This window comes from Miscanthus floridulus, chromosome 7, assembly GCF_019320115.1.
Source record: "Miscanthus floridulus cultivar M001 chromosome 7, ASM1932011v1, whole genome shotgun sequence".
NCBI lineage: Eukaryota > Viridiplantae > Streptophyta > Magnoliopsida > Poales > Poaceae > Miscanthus > Miscanthus floridulus.
Genome location: NC_089586.1, coordinates 85,461,096 through 85,481,940, shown reverse-complemented (window position 1 = coordinate 85,481,940; position 20,845 = coordinate 85,461,096). Strand labels below are relative to the sequence as shown.

The 20,845-nt window shown below is 42.3% G+C and overlaps 1 protein-coding gene and 1 pseudogene across 1 annotated transcript; one reads left to right on the top strand and one right to left on the bottom strand.

The window, feature by feature from the left end:
- Window positions 1–2,276: 2,276 nt before the first annotated feature.
- Window positions 2,277–3,164, bottom strand: LOC136463656 (protein PGR-like). The gene is made up of 3 exons (XM_066462629.1): window positions 2,857–3,164; window positions 2,519–2,767; window positions 2,277–2,408 (listed from the first exon to the last, which is right to left on the bottom strand). The coding sequence occupies exons 1-3, from the start codon at window positions 3,106–3,108 to the stop codon at window positions 2,277–2,279; spliced, it is 633 nt and encodes a 210-aa protein (XP_066318726.1). The 5' UTR covers window positions 3,109–3,164.
- Window positions 3,165–3,408: 244 nt separating this feature from the next.
- LOC136465788 (serine/threonine protein phosphatase 2A 57 kDa regulatory subunit B' kappa isoform-like) lies at window positions 3,409–6,709 on the top strand (annotated as a pseudogene).
- Window positions 6,710–20,845: the final 14,136 nt, after the last annotated feature.

Genomic DNA, 20,845 nt, shown 5'->3' with positions numbered 1-20,845 from the left:
TAAGATGGGATGATCTGGGGGAGCACGGTATGTAGAGACCTATGACTTGAAGAGAAGCGGTACTGCGTGCCTACTTCAGTGATTCAAAACAACAAATTTCTCAATACCTGTTGATGTTATATAACTTATACAACAGCTGTTGTTAACTCTTCGAAAAAGATAAATAATGTAAACAAGGATCTTGTGATACAGAAGCCTATAGAATCAATTGCCTCTTGACAATGAAGAGCAACAACAGCCCCATATGAAAGTGTCAGTAGCTAAGCTCCCAAAAGGTCTTAAAAACTAGTAAACTAGTTTTCCTGATGACTATGAAGCCTATGTTAGTGAAGAAAGTTCAAATGGAGGGTGATTCCACCTCATTTGAAGAAGCTATGGAAGTTGAAACAAATTCGATGAATACCAACGATGTTTGAGACTTAGAAGAAATTCCTAATTGAGCCAAAACAGTAGGCTGTGAAAGGGTCTACAAGATAAAATGTGACTCCAAAGAAAATATGGAAAGATATAAAGTATGACTTGTAGCAAAAGGCTTTACGCAAAGCCAATGAATAGATTATTATGAGAGTTTTCTCTCTAATCTCATGCAAAGTTTCTTTTAGAATCATAATGGTGTTATTGGCATATTATGATTTAGAGTTACATCAGATGGATGTAAAGACAGTATTCCTCAACGAGGATTTATATGAAAACGTTTACATGGCACAACCCAAAGATTTTGTCATGGAAGAAAAAGAACGTATGGGATGCCGTCTGTAGAAATTCATTTATGGGTTAAAACAAGTCTCTAGACAGTAGTATTTGAAGTTGATAAAACGATAAGAAAGTTTAGGTTTAAAAAAAATGAGAAGGATAATAGCGTTTATGCGAAGTTCAAGAATAGAAAATTCTTTTTCCACATACTGTATATAGATGACATCCTACTTACTAGTAGTGATATTAATCTGCCATTGGAGAAGAAGAAGTTCTTGTCCTCAAGTTTCAATATGAATAATCTTGATGAAGTGTCATTGGTTCTAGGAATTAAAATTCATCAAGAAAGAAAAGGGATATTAGGACTATCGCAAATGCATACTTAGAAAAGATTCTAAAGAAATAAAGTATGCATGTGAGTAAACCTACGCCTACTCCTATAGCCAAGGGTAATAGATTAGGAACCGATATGAGATCGATTAAATGAACATAGTTTCATATGCTTCAGCTATTGGAAGCTTAATGAATGTACAGGTAAGAGCTTACCTTGACGTAGCTTATGTATCTGGAATATTTTGGCAGAAGTCCAGTCCAGATATAGATCACTAGAATGGAGTTAAGAATACCTTGTAATTTTTATAAAGTATCATAGACCTCATGCTGAGTAAGAAAGAACAAGTACCTGCCTCTACACATGGTGACTGAATCCTTCTCCTGTCACTCTCCTCGGTTCCTCGGACCTCTTGCTTGCTCATCATCCATCCCTCATCTTTGGCAGCCTCTTCAGAGCGTGCTGCTGCTTCTGCTGCCACGATACCTGCGAGTGCTGCCTCGACTGCCTCTGCTGCTGCGGCTAATCAGTTGTTCCTGACAAGCTGATCCTCACAGCGATGAGAACAGCTAGTTCAGGAACCCTGCTGGAACTTGGAATGGAATTAAGATCTGTGTTTGTTGATTGTTGTTGACTTGATGCACAAATGTGATATGCCAGCTGTGCTTTAAGGTTCAAAAGTGATGGTGGATGTGTAGAGATATACTGTGTTATTTTTCTGATCTTGCTCACATGTATCATTATAGCCATAATGCACCCTTTGTTATTATTCATATGTTTGTTTGTACAAATAGGTTTTTTTCGTTCTTAATTAGAGGGGCCATCGGGTCCAGCCATCTTTACCTTATGAAGTTTTCAATCATTTTTTTCTTTTATCTAACAAAAAAGTACATAAATAAAATATTCATAAATTGATGAGCACGAAGATGATGAGAATAAATATGCTATGGTAGGCACAAAATAAATATGCTCACAGAGAAAGCATCACATGAATCACGTCTCCTGCAATTAGGGAGAATATGTGTAGAGCAACGATTTTGAGACATCTTTAAGAGAAACGTGAAATTTCTCTATTTCACAAGATCTCAGTGTTGAAGATACTCGATAAATAAAAACAATTTTACATCTACTGCTACGTGTATGAAAATGATTAATGGCACTGCTACACAATTTGCTGTTCTAATTCATCAATCAGATTTTTCTGTCATCTAATGTGGACCTACCATAGCACCAATACTTGCCGTAGCTAACCTCAGAAAATGTATGTGCAAGCCACCGCAGTAAGAACAGTTGTCAAGAACACAGAGACTACATTGACCCCGTTGTTATCCAGTATGTTCATCCCGGAAATCCTCGTTACGGTTGGACCATGTACTCCCACCACCTAAGCAAAACAAACATAGCACAACAGAGAATCAGCTTTTAAAATCAGAGACAGAGGAGATAAGGATATGTAGACATCGGACAGATTTCAAATAGTTTAGGTTGTGATACCTTGTTGCGAACACTGCAGAACCCACTATACTGGACTGTTGCGCCCAAGAACGAATCGATCAGGCCTCCACAAAGGCCAGCAGCTGTAGCCAAGGGTATAACTAGCAGTTGGCTCCAGAATACATCAGAAGCACACTGAGTGGTGAATAATCCTATCAGCACAAACGCAAGCCCAATCGAGAATCCAGCTGCTGCTGCTGCGAGAAGCCCATCTATGGTTACACCACCATTCGTACCCTTCCGCACTCTCTGATAAAATTGAAAGGAAACAGTGAAAGATTAAAATTATATGTTTGCTAATGATTTGTGAAATCAGAAAAAAAAAGCCTTAACATTACCTTGAATGTTGTGATAATTCGTGGCTCAGCTTTACTAAGAATCCCGAGCTCAGAAGACCATGTATCACCATTGCAGCAAGCATAATGTCCGATAACACCACCAATAAGAGCAGTTACAAGAGTTGACTCTTTTGAATCCAAGCACCTATCTGTCCCTCCAGTAACTGATGCTATCAAAACAACCAAGATACTTGCAATGCCGCTATTTGACAAAACTTGCTTCCTGCCAATAAGAGCGGGGTGCACCTGCATTAGAGAGATTCAGAAGGGAACTTTCTGAAATCCAAACATATCCAGCTAAGTAATGATGTCAATTGTCAATATTTTCAAAATTAAAAAGCATACAGATACAGGCACAATGGTTGAACCTCATTTACATCCAATGTCATGTGGGGCTAAGTCTACCAGCGAACAAGGCTCAGGATAGAAAAACTGAGTTTGGGTCTTGATTGATAATCGATTACAAGTTCCATATATATAGTTTCCATTCCCTCTCTATCTCTAAGAAACAAACTCTTACATATAGCTGGATGTGCCCACGTCCTGGGACTCATGGCGTGCATTGCGACGTCAGTGTCACACTGGGAGACGTAGCCCCACAATCGACAGTGACATCCAGATCAAGAGCTTTTGTTTTGGGAAAAGTGACTCATTAAATCTGAAAAAAGATAAATACAGGTGGAGGATAATGTTACATCAAAATAGAAACCGGTCATTCTTTATTATTTTTTGTATTCTAGCAACCCTATGAGTAAGAGTGAACATATAATGTAATAATCAATGACATAGCTCCTGAGCTGAAGAAAGTAGGCATGCAAAGGGAAAAATATTAATTCACACCAGCGTACATAAAGGTATGCAAAACACCTCTTATTGGAGAGTGGACATATGATGCGTCCTTAACAGAAAAAAAGGCAATCGACTTCAAACTGAGGGACATCATCTTTCACTTATAAAAGGTTTGCACATCTAGTCATTTTATCAATGGAAAAAGTCTACATAACCCCCTCAACTATTCAGGGTGGACTACTTCACCCCCCCAAACTATAAAATCGAATTTTCTACCCCCTGAACTTTCCAAACTGGTCAAATAACCCCCCTTAACTATTCAGGATGGATTTTCTTTTTATTTATTTCCGCTGAATCTTTGAAAAATCATAGTAAATCACAGAAAAACCATAAAATGAAAAAATTCAATTTTGTTGGACTTCACATGAGTAGATCTACGCAGTAAACATATAATATAGCATACTTTAGTACCAAGTTTTTACTGTAGCTTTAGATCTATGTTTTTTCTGTAATTAAATGAAATAATTCATAGCTGCAACTTCGTTCTATGGTCCAATTGTGGTGAAATTTTTATAGTGAACTAATTATTGTATGCTTGAATTATAGTAAAAATTTCATACTCATTGGATCATGTATAACTTAGTTATAGATAAAGCATAGATTTAACAAGCATAAAACTAAATAAATCTATAACTAAGTTATACATGATCCAATGAGTATGAAATTTTTACTACAATTCAAGCATGCAATAATTAGTCCACCATAAAAATTTCACCACAATTGAATCATAGAAGTTGTAGCTTTCATTTAATTACAGAAAAACATAGATCTAAAGCTACAGCAAAAGCTTTGTACTAAAGTATACCATATTATATGTTCACTGTGTAGATCTACTAATGTGGAGTCCAACAAAATTGGATTTTTCATTTTATGATTTTTCTGTGATTTACTGTAGAAGTATGTGGATAGCCCTTTGGTCTCCAAGCTGCTCGATCTGTTTGATTCGGATGACTCGAGAGAAAGGGACTGCTTGAAGACAATATTGCATAGGATATATGGCAAGTTCATGGGAAACCGACCATTCATCCGTAAGGCTGTGAGCAATATCGTCTATAGGTTTGTGTTCGAGACAGATCATCACAATGGGATTGCCGAGCTGTTGGAGGTCTTTGGCAGTGTAATAAGTGGGTTTGCCAAGCCATTGAAGGAGGAACATAAGTTGTTCTTATGGAAAGCATTGATACCACTTCATAAGCCGAAATCAGTGGGAGTGTATCTGCCATAGCTGACATATTGCATCACACAATTTATTGAGAAGGAACCAAAGCTTTCTGGGACTGTGATCAGAGGCCTGTTAAAGTACTGGCCAGTTACAAATAGTCAGAAGGAAATAATGTTTTTGGGGGAGTTGGAGGTGCTGGAGTTGACTGACATGGCTGAATTTTAGAAGTGCATGGTTCCCTTATTTTGGAAGATTGCTAGTTGCCTGAATAGCTCTCATTTTCAGGTGAGATTCACTCTTTATATTTTGTTCTGGTCTTGTGCTCATAACAGTTGCCTTGGTAAAAAAATACTAACAGGAATATATGCTCGTGTAATCATTAGTTTCTCTAATAATGGTTACATACACAGATTTAAGATTTTTTTAATCAAGTAATAGTTGCACTGTTGTTTGCCAGATGAATCTTTCGCTTATTTTAATTGAAGAGTCTGTTTGACCCCTTTCCTTTTCGCCTTGCTTTTCTGATTTATTAGTGTCCCTTTACATGGTCCCCTGTGCCTTTATGACATAGTGCTTACTAATTAATGATAAGAATTTCATCAGTGGTTAAAATCTTTTCTTGTTGGCTAAAGTGAGACCACACACTTATGTTATTGGCTTAAGTTTAGTTGGTGGCCACTTTCCTTTATGAGGCTTCAGGCCATTTGTTTTTACCATAGAATAGGAAATGCCAGACAGTTCTCTAATTCTGCCTCATATTGGTCTCAGTGTACTCTAGAAATCTTAGGTCACGAATAAATCCACGGTCCAAAGGCAGATGATAGGAATCTTTGGGGTGTTAATGTGTGGCAATTGTCAAAAATCTGCTGCTCTTGTAAATACTCGAATTTCCTCAAGAAATCAAAGATGTAGACATTTGCACTTTGTGGGGCTTGACAATCAGCTAGGTAGAATTATGATTTTCAATCTGTACTGTCTATGGATTTTTTGTGTACTCCTATTTCCTTGTATGTACAGCATATTGTATTCATCTGTCTTCGTCAATCAAATAAGATACATAAATGGAGGGTTCTGAACAGGCTGACATTTGCGATTGTACTGCCTTTGTTCATGTCACTTGCATGTTCGACAATACATGCATATTACCCCCTTTGGTAGGGATTCACCGGCTGGAGATTCACTCGACAAAAACACTGTTCACGGGAGCTATTTTCCTCTCCCCTCTCTCCTCCTCTCAGAGCCGGTGGAGCTGAAAAACTGGCTTCACCTGCTCCACCAGCTTTTTGAGAGGAGAAGAGGAGAGAGGAAAATGCTCCTGTGAACAGTGTTGCAAAAGTGTTTTTGTCAGGTGAATCTGGAGCCCTGTGAATCCCTGCCAAAGGGGAAGCGTAAAGGAGTTAGCATTTGAAACTCAAGCACTGCTTTTCTTTGGCATGCTTTTTGCAGGTTGCAGAGAGAGCCTTGTTCCTATGGAACAACGAGCACCTATTCGATATGATCTCCCAAAACCGTCAAGTGATCCTACCGATTATATACCCAGCTCTGGAGAGGAACACCCGCTGGCACTGGAACCAATCAGTCCTCAATGTAACAATGAACGTGCCGAAAATGTTCCGCGAAATGGATGAGAGGCTGCTTCTCGCCTGCCAGAACAACTTCCAAGAGGAAGAGGGGAAGCGAGCTGCGACCGTGGAGCGGCGGAGGCTCATGTGGGAGCAGCTGGAGCGGAGCGCTGCTCGTGGGTATCACCAACCGGTGATCGCCGCAGACGCGAGCTTTCCTGCGCCCCCTTCGTCGTCTCGTCTTGTAGCCCCTACCGTGACTTGAGAATATGAGATTGCAACAAAATGTGCTCTTGGTAGCTAAGCTAGATGAAGTTGCTTGCTTCACTGGGGATGCACAAAGGCATTTTGTTGCCTTCTGTATGCATAACCCCCTGTCAAAGTCTGTAATTAATAGTTGATGGTTTGAGGACAAAGGGACATTTTGAATTTTGCATGGCGTATTCTTGAAATGGGCATGTGTTTTCTTCTTGCCTGAATCTTGTCTGATTCTACCAGATTGCTCTCTGCTCTGTATATCTGGAGTCTGGACAGTGTGCATCATGGGAGGATGACAAGTAACAAGTTTGCAGCTTTTCTTTTTGTTGTTTTCGTGGCAAATAGCTTATGCTTATTTTTTATTGTATTATGTGGACAAATATGGAGTATGGTGGGAAGGAAACAAGAACAGCTGAGGCTGGCTGACACACAATCCATCTCTTTCAGAATGTTGTGCTTAGGTTATCTACTTGCTGGTTGCTATTTTGTATTATAAGTAGGATCCATGTTTGCATGATCTTACCTAATATTCTGAGAATTATTTGGATCCAGCTGTGGAGACTGGAGAGCCTTCAAAATGTATGTACATCGTTAATATGGATAAGTTCATACGTATATACAACTGGAGAAGTAAGAAATGAATTCGTGCCCTGTATATGCCTCTTTATATGATATATATATTGTCTGAATCCTGAGTGAATTCTCACCTGATGTTGAATGCCACCGCATCTCTTAATGAACACTTGTTTATTGCGCTACTCCAGACATCCGTTAACACTGTTCACTGAATGGTTCCGTAAAAAACACTGTTTCAGCTGAAAAAAATAAGTCGAACCAGCCAAATATGGAGTAAGCCGAACGGGGCTAACGTGTCTACCATACGCTGTCAAACAAGATTAACTACTAGTACAGCATGATCCTTCGGATACGAGATTATTGATCCACGTGGGCCAATCAGGTAGTAGCACTGATACTTGCATACCCGAGGAAGACAGGAAGTAGCTGTCTGAGAGTGACACGTGACCGCCTTGAGCTGAGCTGAGCTCCAAGAGACTCAGCTGAGCTGCAGGCACATATACAGCTTCAACAAAAGCTTCCTATTATCTCGTAAACTCTTCGTCTCCTCCGGTAGTAGAAGTACAAGTGTAGAACACAGGCAGATGATGTATAACCCTCCGGCTACGCAGGACATGTCCTACTACGGGCACGTCCAACGCAAGTGAGGACGCGGCTGGTCCACGAGTTGACGAAGAATATCTTAAATATATTGAAAACATTAAGTTTTTTTTAAAGATATGTTTATATTTAATATAAACTATCCCAAGCCATTAGTTTGTTGGTCGAGCCCCTAGCCCCGGCTATCCCACATTCCATGGCGTAAATAACTTAGCTCCTTTGCATGCTTAGGAATATAGGCATCACCGAGGAGCCGCTGCCGACCACCCATAATGCAGAGGGCTGACGTTCGTGCATGTGTAGGGAGAAGCCAGAGACAAGGCCGTCTCTGGAGAGCACAAGCGTAAATATGGCTGATCGGGGAGCCGTTGAGGCGAAAGCGTATTTCATCTTTAAGATGATATACATGGAGAAAAGTCGTTTGGAGAATAATCATGAAGAGAATAGTATGAAGAAACATCGTGGCAAAAACTTTATTAAATATTCATATATAAAAAGGTACTTATCTTTAGACATAACGTCTGGTCGGCGGTGATGAAATTGCCCGGCCCTCGAGCTTTCTGGCCTGTCGTCATGGTGGCGGTCACGGTCGTTATAACGTCGTTCTTTGCAGCGATCATTGCGACGCGGCAGACGATCGAAACGAGTAGTCCGATCGGCTCGCTTAGCGGCTCGGACGATTCGTTTGACAGCTCGGACGAGTACATTTGACAGCTCAGACGGGTACACGGAGTCATAGGCGAACAGACGTAATCGGAGCCTGACGGAGTCAATCCGCATGGGGAGGCGAAGTCCTTGAGTGTGTCCGACCGAGGCGAGGGCGCAGTCCAAGATTTTTCTTGCATGCCTGAGATACGTGAGGTTGCCTGCATGGTGGTGTAGATCCGGATGCATATGTGCTTGTATATCTCTTCAACAACTCCAATTCGCTTGTAGGGTCGATCAGCATCTTCGGTGGAAACACCGCTCCACATCGCTTTATCGCTGGCTCCAGAGTACCAAATAGGATATAAGGAGAGGCAGGGGTCCCCCAACGGACATCGACATAGATCTACATACACCTCATATTCAATACAATACAACAGACACAGGACGTAGGGTATTACGTCGATCAGACAGCCCGAACCTGTCTTAATCGCTGTCTCTGCGCCTTGTGTCACCATCCGGTTCCTATCACGCGCACCTTCACCGATCAATCTACCTTCGTGTGATACCTCGGAGGACTGCCAAACATCTTTTGTCGACAGTTGGCGCCCACCGTGGGGCTCGTGCGCGCTGATCCCTAGCGAACCAGATGGCGTAACTCAAGATCAACATCTTTCGACAACCATAGCGCACGTCTTCGTACGCGGATTGACACCGCCAAGCTCCGACTACGTCCATCCTACTCCAACACGAGATCAACTTCGTTCTAGCCATCAAGCGAGCCGCTAAGCGAGCTGCCTGTGTCGCCGACCAGATAACGCCATACGACGCCGACCAGACATCCTGTCTAAAGCTAAGTCAAGCTTTAATATTTTCCAAAATATTCTCCGATCTTCGTATATCGCCATAATATTTCTCCGAGCTTTTTTCTCCATGTTTGCTCTCCAAATGATTTTCTAAACCCTGAACTGTCATGTTGACGCTCGAATATCCCCAGAGACGGCCCTGTCTCCGGCTCCTCCCTACACGTGCATGAGCGTCTACCCTCTGCGTTATGGGTGGTCGGCAGCGGCTCCTTAGCGATGCTTTGTTCTTTCTACACGCACACGAGCTCCGCGCTCCGCGTTATGGCTAACGGGCTAGCTAGGGCTAGAGACTCAGCTACCACTAACTGTTCGGGCGGTTTGTATTAAATATAAATACATCTTCACACCAACTGATCGCCGAGCTGTATACGCTATTTCATCGCCATTGCTGATTTTTCTCCAGAGTTTATACATTTTTACATCATGTACTACCCGTTCTACATATTTGTATTGCAAGATCATCGTCCAGGTGATCGAACCACCTGGTGCTCGGACTTCTCCACCGATTAACTGGTTGGACCGCTTAGTTCATGGACTCCGTCACTGACCAGTTGATCGGACTGTTCGCCGGTCGCTTCTACTCAATGCGCGCTTCGTCGCCGACCAGTTGACCAGACTATTCGTCGCTCGTGCTTCATTGCCAGCTACACCGTTTACTCCTCGGCGCTTGGATTCTTCGTGCTCGGGGACTAAGTGGGCACACTTCACCCCACTTCACCATACGGACATCGCCAGCTACGCTGCGAACTCCTCGGTGCTCGGACGTCGCCAGCTATGCCGGGGACTCCTCGGTGCTCGGACATCGCTAGCTACGTCAGGGACTCTTTGGTGCTCGGACATCGCCAGCTACGCCGGGGACTCCTCAGTGCTCGGACATCGCCAGCTACACCGGGGACTCCTCGGTGCTCGGATGTCGCCAGCTACGCCAGGGACTCCTTGGATCTTGCTACGCCTCATCGGTGTGCTATCAAACTGCTCCATGCTGTTTGGATCAGGGTGCTGATCTTGGGCATCACATCTAGGGTCTTGATACGCGCATGTCAGACGACGTCGGTAAGCTATCAGACTTCTTTTTCTTTGACCCTGCTACAAAATTCATTCTTCATCTTCCAGCAGACTCGGGGACTAAGTGGGCACACTTCACCTTGCGGTGAATGTGCGCTTTTCAATTAAGGGCTCCGCCCGTGGATTGGTTGCCTGCTCGGCCGATCTTCTACCTTTCTTCTACTTTCTAACCCTGGCACCACGTGACTACATCACCTACTGTCAGGCTTAGGGACTAGCTGTGGGGGTATGGCCCTTGGTATCCATAAGACAAGACATGGGCCGCACCATCAGAGGTGACCCAGCCCACAACATCAAGACATGCACAGCACTGGTCGACGTGCACCGCAAGATATTGTATAGTACCAAATAGGATACTTTTCTTGTAACCCTACCCCTCTAGAGTATATAAGGAGAGGCAGGGGTCCCCCAACGGACATCAACATAGATCTACATACACCTCATATTCAATACAATACAACAAAGACACAGGACGTATGGTATTACGTCGATCAGATGGCCCGAACCTATCTAAATCGCTGTCTCTGCGCCTTGTGTCACCATCCGGTTCCTATCACACGCACCTCCACCGATCAATCTACCTTCATGGGATACCCCTCGGAGGACTACCGAGCATCTTTTGTTGACACCGGCCAAAGCCGACCACCGTAGGCCTTGATCTTATGGGTTGGACCTCCTCTGGCGGTGCGGCCCATGTCCATTGCCGTGGGTACCTGGGGTTATGCCCCCCACACAAAGTGCCACGAGATATTCTAACTCATTGCATACGCATTTAGATCTAGTGGAGTGCTAACACCCTTAAAAATGTTTGTGAAAATATGCTAACACACATGCACAAAGTGATACACTTGGTGGTTGGCACATTTGAGCAAGGGTGGAGAAGTTGGTGAAGTGAAAGAGTTGACTTTCACTGAAAATCAGTGACCGGACGCAGCTCACGGTGTGACCTGACGTTAGGTCAGTGAGTCCGGTCATTTATAAAATTTGATGGCACCTTTGGTGTGTGTCTGTTGCTTGACCGAACGCAGGAGCTGAATGTGACCAGAAGCGCAGAGGGTGCGTTCGGTCGTTCAAGACGTACGGTGACATAAGCGACTGAGTGAGCACGAAGAAGACCTGACGCGGTGAAGCGTCTGGTCAAATGCACCTGACGCATCAGGTCATAGTTTTGGCGCTTAGGGAGCTCTCTGAAAATGATCTAACGCGCGCTGGCTGGAGTGATCGGCGCGTCCGGTCATTTATTGTAGCGGGCGCGGTTTCATTGATCGGACGTAGGGACCGTGCGTCAGGTCGATTCGACCTACGTGTTCGGTTAGTGCGATGACAGTGAGGTGCAGGGGGCCAACGGCTCTATTTCGTGGGAACCTCTATTTAAGCCCCTTAGCCAGCTCAAGCTCACTCTCTTGGCCATTTACATTGATATAGCAACCTTATGAGCTTAGCCAAAGTCCTTCCACTCATCTCCATTATTGATTCATCATCTTTGTGAGATTGGGAGTGAATCCAAGTGCATTGTTTGAGTGATTGCATCTAGAGGCACTTGGTATTCGTATTTCACTGTGGGATTCGCTTGTTACCCTTGGTGGTTGCCGCCACCTAGATGGCTTGGAGCAGCGAGGATCATCGAGTGGAGGAAGGTGCTTGTCTCCGATGATTGTGAGGGGTTCTTGACATTTCCCCAGTGGAGAGCCAAAAGGTACTCTAGTGGATTGCTCGTGGCTTGTGTGATCCTCATCTTATATCAGTTGTGCGGCATCCTATTAAGTGTTTGGCGTGTGATGCCAATTAGCGCGTGAACCTCTAAGTGAGTGAATCGCCACAACGAGGACTAGCTTATCGGCAAGCAAGTGAACCTCGGTAAAAAATCATGTGTCATCATCATACAAGGATTTCTTGGTATTCATTGTGATTGATTATGATCATCTTGTGATTGGCTCAATCTCTCAACACGGCGGTATAATCATCACCATCCTCTCTTATGCATTTACATTTCTAGTGTTGCTTCGTTCTTTAGTGTAATTAGTTTTGAGAGCAAGCTTATGTCGGGTCTAGTGGTTAGTGAGGCTATTTGGTTAGCCTTTGAGAGCTTACTAACTTAGTGTAGTGACATATCCATTGTGTGCTTAGAGATCATAGTCACTAGAATTATGGTAGGTGGCTTGCATTTTTAGTAGGCTAACGCAACACTCGCTTCGCTATTTAATTGTCTAACAACTTTGCTAAGTGTTGTTGTAGAAATTTTTAATAGGCTATTCACCCCCCTCTAGCCATTAGGACCTTTCAAGTGGTATCGGAGCCATGGTCACCTTGATTTGAGGCTTAACCTTCGGTGTCAAAATGGCTCAAATCAACAACACCAAGAAGCCACCCCAATTTGATGGCACAAATTATCCATATTAGAAGTCTAAGGTGACCACACACATCAAGTCAATCAATAGAAAAGTGTGGAAGATGGTGGAGACCAAAACTGAGATAGCTGATCTAGAGAATCCCACCACGGGTGAAGAAGTGCTTCTCCAAAACAATGACATTGCTCTTAGTGCCATTCATGATGCTATTGCTGAGAGAACATTTGAGCAAATCAAGAACATTGAGATAGCTCATAAGGCTTGAAAGAAGTTGGAATAATCATTTGAGGGCACCAAGGCAATAAGGGGTGCAAAGGCATACATTCTCAAGGAGAAGTTTGCTAGCTTCAAGATGAAGGAAGATGAGAGTGTGCCGGACATGTTCTATCTGATGGAGGTGCTTGTCAATTCAAAGCACTTGGTGAGAAAGTGGAGGACAAGGACTTCTCACATAAGTTCTTGAGATGCTTACCCGCAAGATTTGGCATGTTGGTCACCTTGCTAGTGAGGATTGGTTTGGACACAATGACACCAAACCAAATCTTAGGAGATATCATGACCGATGATGCATATAGAGATGATGATGAGAAGGAATAAAAGAAGGAGAAGAAAGATGAGAAGAAGGATGAGAAGAAGAAAAGTGTGGCATTCAAGCCACATCATCCAAGGGCAAGGCCAAGCAAGACACATCAAGTAAAGATGAAGGCTCATTCTCTTGGGATGGTGATGATGATGAGAAGATGGCTCTCTTTGTGAAGAGATTTGGCAAGTTCATGGTGAAGATGGGCTATCGTGCTAGAAGGAAGAAGTACTCATCCAAGAATAAGAAAGAGTCAAGAAGGTGCTTCAAGTGTGGAAGCAAGGATCATCTTGTTGCTCAATGCCCATACAATAGCGACAATGATGATGATGATAAGAAGAACAAGAAGAAGGAAAAGAAAGAGAAGAAAGAGAAGAAGGACAAGATGACCTTCAAGAAGAAGAAGAAGGGTGGTTCATATGTGGTCACTTGGGATAGTGATGCTTCCTCAAGTGATAATAATGACAGTGATGATGATAAGACCACCAAGAAGAAGGCTCTTGCAAGCATTGCTATCAATGAGAAGCCTTCTCTCTTTGACACTCCATCGTGCTTCATGGCTAAGGCCACTAAGGTACAAACTTGTGATGATGGATGTGATGAGGAACATGATAATGAAAGTAAAATTGAAAGTGACAATGATGATGAACCCACTAAAGATGAACTAATTGACATGTTAGAAGATGCTAAAGAACATTTTGATATTAAGAGAAGGGAATGCAAAGACTTGTGAAGGAACTAAAAGCCCTTAAGTAAGCCTTTGATGAGCTCAATGCATCCCATGAGAGGCTAGAGTAAGCCCATGAGAAGCTTGGCAAGGCTCACAAGAAGCTTGAAAAAGCTCATTCCTCTCTACTTGATGAGCAAAATGAGAAGGAGTATGTTGTAACATGTGACAAAGGCTTAACTTGTGATAAAATTGATGAATCATTCTATAAGCCTATCACTGTTACTCCCACTAACCCTTCTTGTAGCACATCCACTTCTACCTCATCTAGTAGTGATGGTTTCACTTGTGATGCCTCACTAATGGTTGAGAATGAGACACTCAAGAAGGAGGTAAAAGAGCTCAATCACACCTTGGCTAAGGCCTATGGTGGTGAGGATCGCTTGCTGATGTGCTTGGGTAGCCAAAGAGCTTCTATCTATAAAGAGGGATTGGGCTATACCCCTAAGAAAGGCAAGACGGCCTTTGCTCCTCACAAGACTAATTTTGTGAAGAACAATGGTCGGTTTTACACTAGTTGCAAGCAAGTTGGTCATGTAGAGCAAAAGTACATGAAAAGAAGCCTCAAGCCAATGTATCCTCAATTAAGCTTGATTCTTTCTATGTGCTTACTAAGGGTACAAATGGTGTGAAGACTAAGTTCATTGGTGCACCATGGATGGGCTCAAAGAAGAAAGACATCTAAGTACTAAAGAGCTTAGTGACTAACCTTCAAGGACCCAAGCAAGTTTGGGTACCTAAAAAGAATTGATCTTCTTTTGTAGGTCAATTACAAAGCCAGAGGAAGACATTAGGTTCTTAATAGTGGGTGCACTCAACATATGACCGGTGATGTACGAATGTTCAACTCAATCAATATCAATGGCAATGATGGTTATGATAGTATCACATTTGGTGACAATGACAAAGACAAGGTCAAAGGGCTTGGTAAGATTGCAATATCCAATGACATGAGAATATCCAATGTGTTGCTAGTGGAGAGCTTGAACTTCCATTTGCTATCCATGGCTCAATTGTGTGATCTTGGATTCAAATATATATTTTATCATCAAAGGCTTTAGATATAAGAATCTATACCTGGTTGATTTCAATGCTAGTGAAGCTAAATTATCAATATGCTTGTTCACTAAGTCTAGTATGGGTTGGTTATAGCACAGAAGGCTTGGTCATGTTGGAATGAAATAATTAAATGGATTGGTTAAAGGCTTCAAAGATGTTGTATTTGAGAAGGATAAGCTTTGTAGCTCTTGTCAAGCCGGCAAACAAGTTGGAAACACCCATCCTAAGAAAAGCATTATGAACACTAGTAATGTATTTGACTTGTTGCACATGGAATTGTTTGGTACAACATAATATACTAGCATCGGTGGAAACAAATATGGCTTTATGATAGTGGATGACTATACAAGATACACTTGGGTATTCTTTCTAGTGGACAAGAGTGATGTGTTTGCAACATTGAAATCATTTGTCAATGACATACACAATGAATTTGAAACAACCATCAAGAGAGTTAGAAGTGACAATGGTAGTGAGTTCAAGAATACAAAAATTGATGAGTTATGTGATGAATTTGGAATTAGACATCAATTCTCGGCCAAGTACACTCCACAATCAAATGGCCTTGTTGAGAGGAAGAATAGAACACCCATTGATATGGCAAGGTCTATGCTTAGTGAGTACAATGTGAGTCAATCCTTTTGGGCCAAAGCTATCAACATGGCTTGCTATTGTAGCAACCACCTATGTTGTCATCCATTGAAAGAGAAGACACCATATGAGCTCTTGAATGGTAGAAAGCCCAATATTGTATATTTTCAAGTCTTTGGTTGTAAATGCTATATCTAGAAGAAAGGCACTCGATTGGGCAAGTTTGACAAGAAGTGTGATGAATGATTCTTACTTGGATACTCCACTACAAGCAAAGCATATAGAGTTTGGAATTTGGAAAGTGGTACTCTTGAAGAGGTGTATAATGTTGAATTTGATGAAACCAAGGGTTCCCAAGATGAGAATGAGAACTTGCAAGATGTTAGAGGCATTCAACTTTCAAATGCCATGAAGAACATGGATGTTGGTGAATTAAGGCCTAGGCAAGTGAATGATGAAGAAGATGATCAAGTGCAAGTGCTCTCTAACTCAAATGTGTAAGACGATACAAATCAAGCAAGTTCAAGTGGCTCTCATAACAATGTGCAAGATCAAGTGGCTAGTATATTATCTCAACCTAATGATCAAGCAAGTGCAAGCAACAATGTTCCAATACTCTAACCAACTCATATTGCAAGAGATCATCCATTGGACACTATAATTGGAGATATTTCTAGAGGTGTACAAACCAGATCAAGATTGGCTTCATTTTGTGAGCATTTCTCATTTGTGTCATCCATTGAACCAAAGAAGATAGATGAAGCATTAAAGGATGTTGATTGGGTGAATGCTATACATAAAGAATTGAACAACTTTACTAGAAATCAAGTATGGAAATTAGTGGAGAGACCAAAGGGACATAATGTGATTGGAACCAAATGGGTGTATAGAAACAAGCAAGATCAAGATGGGATAGTAGTAAAAAACAAAGCAAGATTGGTAGCACAAGATTACACTCGAGTTGAAGGTATTGACTTTGGAGAAACATATGCCCCCATTGCTAGATTGGAAGCAATTAGAATCTTGCTAGCCTATGCTTGTGCCCACAACATCAAGTTCCTTCAAATGGATGTCAAGAGTGTATTTCTCAATGGCTACATCAATGAAGATGCATATATTGAGCAACCTCCTGGTTTTGAAGATGACAAGAAGCCTAACAATGTGTACAAGTTGAAGAAGGCATTTTATGGCTTGAAGCAAGCACCTAGAGCATGGTATGAGGGGTTGAGGGACTTCCTACTCTCAAAGGGGTTCATGATGGGCAAGGTTGACACCACTCTTTTCACCAAGAAGATTGGCAAAGACTTGTTTGTGTTGCAAATCTATGTTAATGACATCATATTTGGATCAACCAATCAAGACTTTTGTGAAGAGTTTGAAAAAATGATGGCTAATGAGTTAGAGATGTACACGATTGGAGAGTTGAGCTACTTCCTTGGACTTCAAATCAAGCAATTGAAGAATGGTACATTTGTGAGTCAAGGCAAGTAAATCAAAGACATGCTCAAAAAGTTTGGCATGAATAAAGCAAAGTGTGGCAGAACCGCCCAAAATAACACGCTTACGGAGGTGCTCGTCTTCCACTAGACACTAAGCACCCCGAAAGCAAGCTACAGCGGGCGGTATCCGTCGGGCACACCCCAAGGGAGAACCCGAAAGATCCACATTTTTTCCAAGGATCCAATAATGAGAACGAGTTACAATACTTGTCCATTTCATACATCAGAGTTTCTTAAAAGTACATTATTACAATACCAAATATCAGAGTGCGGAATGATAAACGGTGGAATTTAAAATAAATATCTAGCAATAAGAACGAGGATTCGTCTGAGCCCACCAGAAGAATCCTCCACACAAAGGTACTTCTCATGCATCACCTACAACAGGGGTAAATAAACCTTGAGTACACAATATACTCGCAAGACTTATTCGACTAGTGGGAATAATTTCCTAACTCCAAGGAATATGATAAGCTTTATGGTTTACTGGTTTCTTTTAGCAGAAAGCAATACTAATAGTGAGTCCTCATTTATGTATTATTATTAGCCATATTAAGTTATCATCTAGCCAGTCTATATAAGCACCTATTCTACTTTCGAGCAAGAGTTGAGCAATCAGTTCCATTTCTTCTCCTTTCAACTTTCAGTTCTTACTATGGTGCTAAACCGCAGACAAGCCGTACCGGATTTCTCAGCGATTCGTGAATCAATGTGCCCAGCTGGGTGCCCCGAAGACACACGCCCCGCTTGTACCCCCGGGCACAAGTAGGACCAACCCATCACTCTCCTGTCCTAGGTGTTTAGGTCCCCGTCCAAACTTGGACTCCAAGCCCCCACTCCTGAGTCCCGGACTCAGTGTGGTGCAAGGACCTCCACCATCTCCGCCTCCAATCAATCGGTCCAGAAAGAGCCGGATCCACGACAAGAGAGCAACAAGCCTTCCCTACGCCCATACCCAAGTATGTGCTCGGGACAATAGATCTGTGACTTGCCTAGAGCCATATGCAACGACCGGTCCTTAATCAACACAGATAGGGAAAAAAGTGTAATCGAGCTATGCCCTGTTGGCCGCAGGACACAACCCTTTACACCCACCAAAACCCAACCATATCCCTGCTCGGTCACCATTTTCCTTTCCACCATTTTATCATGAGTGATCATGCTTATCACCTATTTGCGAGTAACGGTAGGTTACTCACGCTACCGATATCCTGAGCATAGCAGCTACTCGACCTGTACTAGTAGGACTCATAGGTAGATATATATTTATGCATGTAGTTTTCATAAAATACATGTAATGTAAATGCACATCATATATATATTCAGTGATAATTAAAAATAGGGGTTATGCACAGGGGCTTGCCTTGGGTAGGCGCGGTGTCAGCAAAGTCAGCAACTGATGGCTCCAGGACATCCTCCTGCACGAGGATCTCCTCCTCGTACTCTTTGACAACTTCGTCGTACTCCTACTCGCCCGTAGTCACGAACTCTACCAACTCGTTATCTACATGCATGAAATGATGATGCAACGCTTAGTAATACGGCAACAGCAACTCTTAAAATAAGAATACATCTACTAAGCTACTAAGCTAACTCTAATGACTAATACGCAAAGTTACCTATTATTCCCACTAAACAGGTATGAAACATTTCATGTATTATCTTAGCAACTAAAGGCATCCATATTGTTAATATCAATTTACTATATATATGATAAAACAAGGTGCACTAGCTACCATATTTATCAACCTATTCTAAGGCCACAAAAATTACAGTGAGCACATAATAATACAATAAACCTACTGTAAAAGAATTTTAGGGCTAGCACTTCTACCAATGCATCACAAAAATTCATTCTCTAAATAACTGTAATAATAATAAGCAACCTAGAATTAATAAGTAACCCTAAAACATCATAGAACCATATGAACTAATTACACTAACAGATAGGTCATGAATTTAGGAATCTAACAAAATTTATTTCACAATAAATAAATAAATTCAAATGAGCTCTAGAGATGAAGAAAATGATATTATTGGAGGAGGCTAATCATGCTATTGGACTTGTTGACCAGCACGTGACTATGAGTCTAGAAATAATGGAGAAGGAGAATGAAGGAATCCTTGTAGGTTAGCTACCTCAGTCGATTACAGCTCGGAGAGGGAGATCGGCAGAGCGTAGCCTTCCCAGGCAAGAACAGAGGAACTCGATTTAGAGAGTCAGATGGTGAGCGGCGGAGTGGGACGGCTCGGTGGGCTTGGCATGTCCTTTATAGGAAGGAGACGCGGGGCTGGAGGTGGAGCTAGCATTTGGCTAGCTAGTCATGTGAATTAGATTTCACGTGATGGACTTGGAGTGGGTCTTTGGTCATGAGGGAATTAATTCAATGATGGACTTTGAGTGGTCTTTGGACTTAACGAGCACATCAGGACTGGAGTGTGCTTTGGGCTAAACGTGATTGGTAGTGGGGTGCTGGTTCATTCATGCAGGTTAAGGAATTAATGGAGGAAGAGACCATAGGTCAAGGAAATATTAGAGAATGAGAAGATCAATTGTAGACTAGCTACCCCAGCTGATTATTGCAGCTTGAGAGAAATCGATAGACGTAGCTTTCATGGACAAGAACAGAGAAACTTGATTTAAGAGAAGCAAGTGAGCAGTGGAGCAAAATGGCTCGGTGGCTCGGCGTATCCTTTTAAAGGCAGGAGACGCAAAGGCGCGATAGCGACGCGTCGTAAGGTTAGTGCTAACTAGCTTGCTTAAAGGTAAAAAAACGATGCCTGTGCACGACGTGCCGTTGAGGATGAACAGTGTTTCCATAGTGAACAGTGTTTTCCACGGTGAACAATATTTTATGTGGTGAACATTATTTCCTACGGTGAACAGTATTTCTGCGTTGCTATAGTGCTGCTGTGTGGAAAATGTGCCTGACCTTCATTTGCAAAGCAACTAAGCAGCGAGCAAACGGAGTGCTCAGCGGGCCAAGCTTGTGCATGAGATTAATGTGTAGCGTGTGCGATGCTGCTGCCAGTCGGTCAGGTGCTGTTAACTTGACTTGCTTGACACGACAAAGTAAAAGCACTGCGTCTTTGCCAAAGAATGTACTGAAGCATGTTTCACGGGCTTGCGAGTGCCAAGTGCGTGCATGGAAAATTAAGGAGGAGAAGAATAATAAGAGCTGGAGTTGGATCAGGATGAATGAAAGTGATTTGGGTTACGGAAGAATACTTGGAAAAGGAATAAATTATAGCTTAATTTGAGAATTAGTGCAACAAAATTTAATTTCTCATTTACCACATGCAATAATACATAAACATGATGCTCATGATATGGTTTAATGTTTTGATTAAGGTGTAACACCGAGGGTGTTACACAAAGGCCATAAGTGTCGGTGTTTGATGATCGGCAACTCATCACGGAGTTACCCGGGATGATGTTCAAAGGGCCTCGGCATATGCAAAACTTGATAGTAAACGCAAAGAAATGAACTATTTATACTGGTTCGAGCCCTCTTGTAGAGTAATAGCCTTTACGTCCAGTCGGCGTGTAGCCTTTTGTGTTGGATTGATTGTATGATTGTTAGGGTTATAAGGGGGTGTGT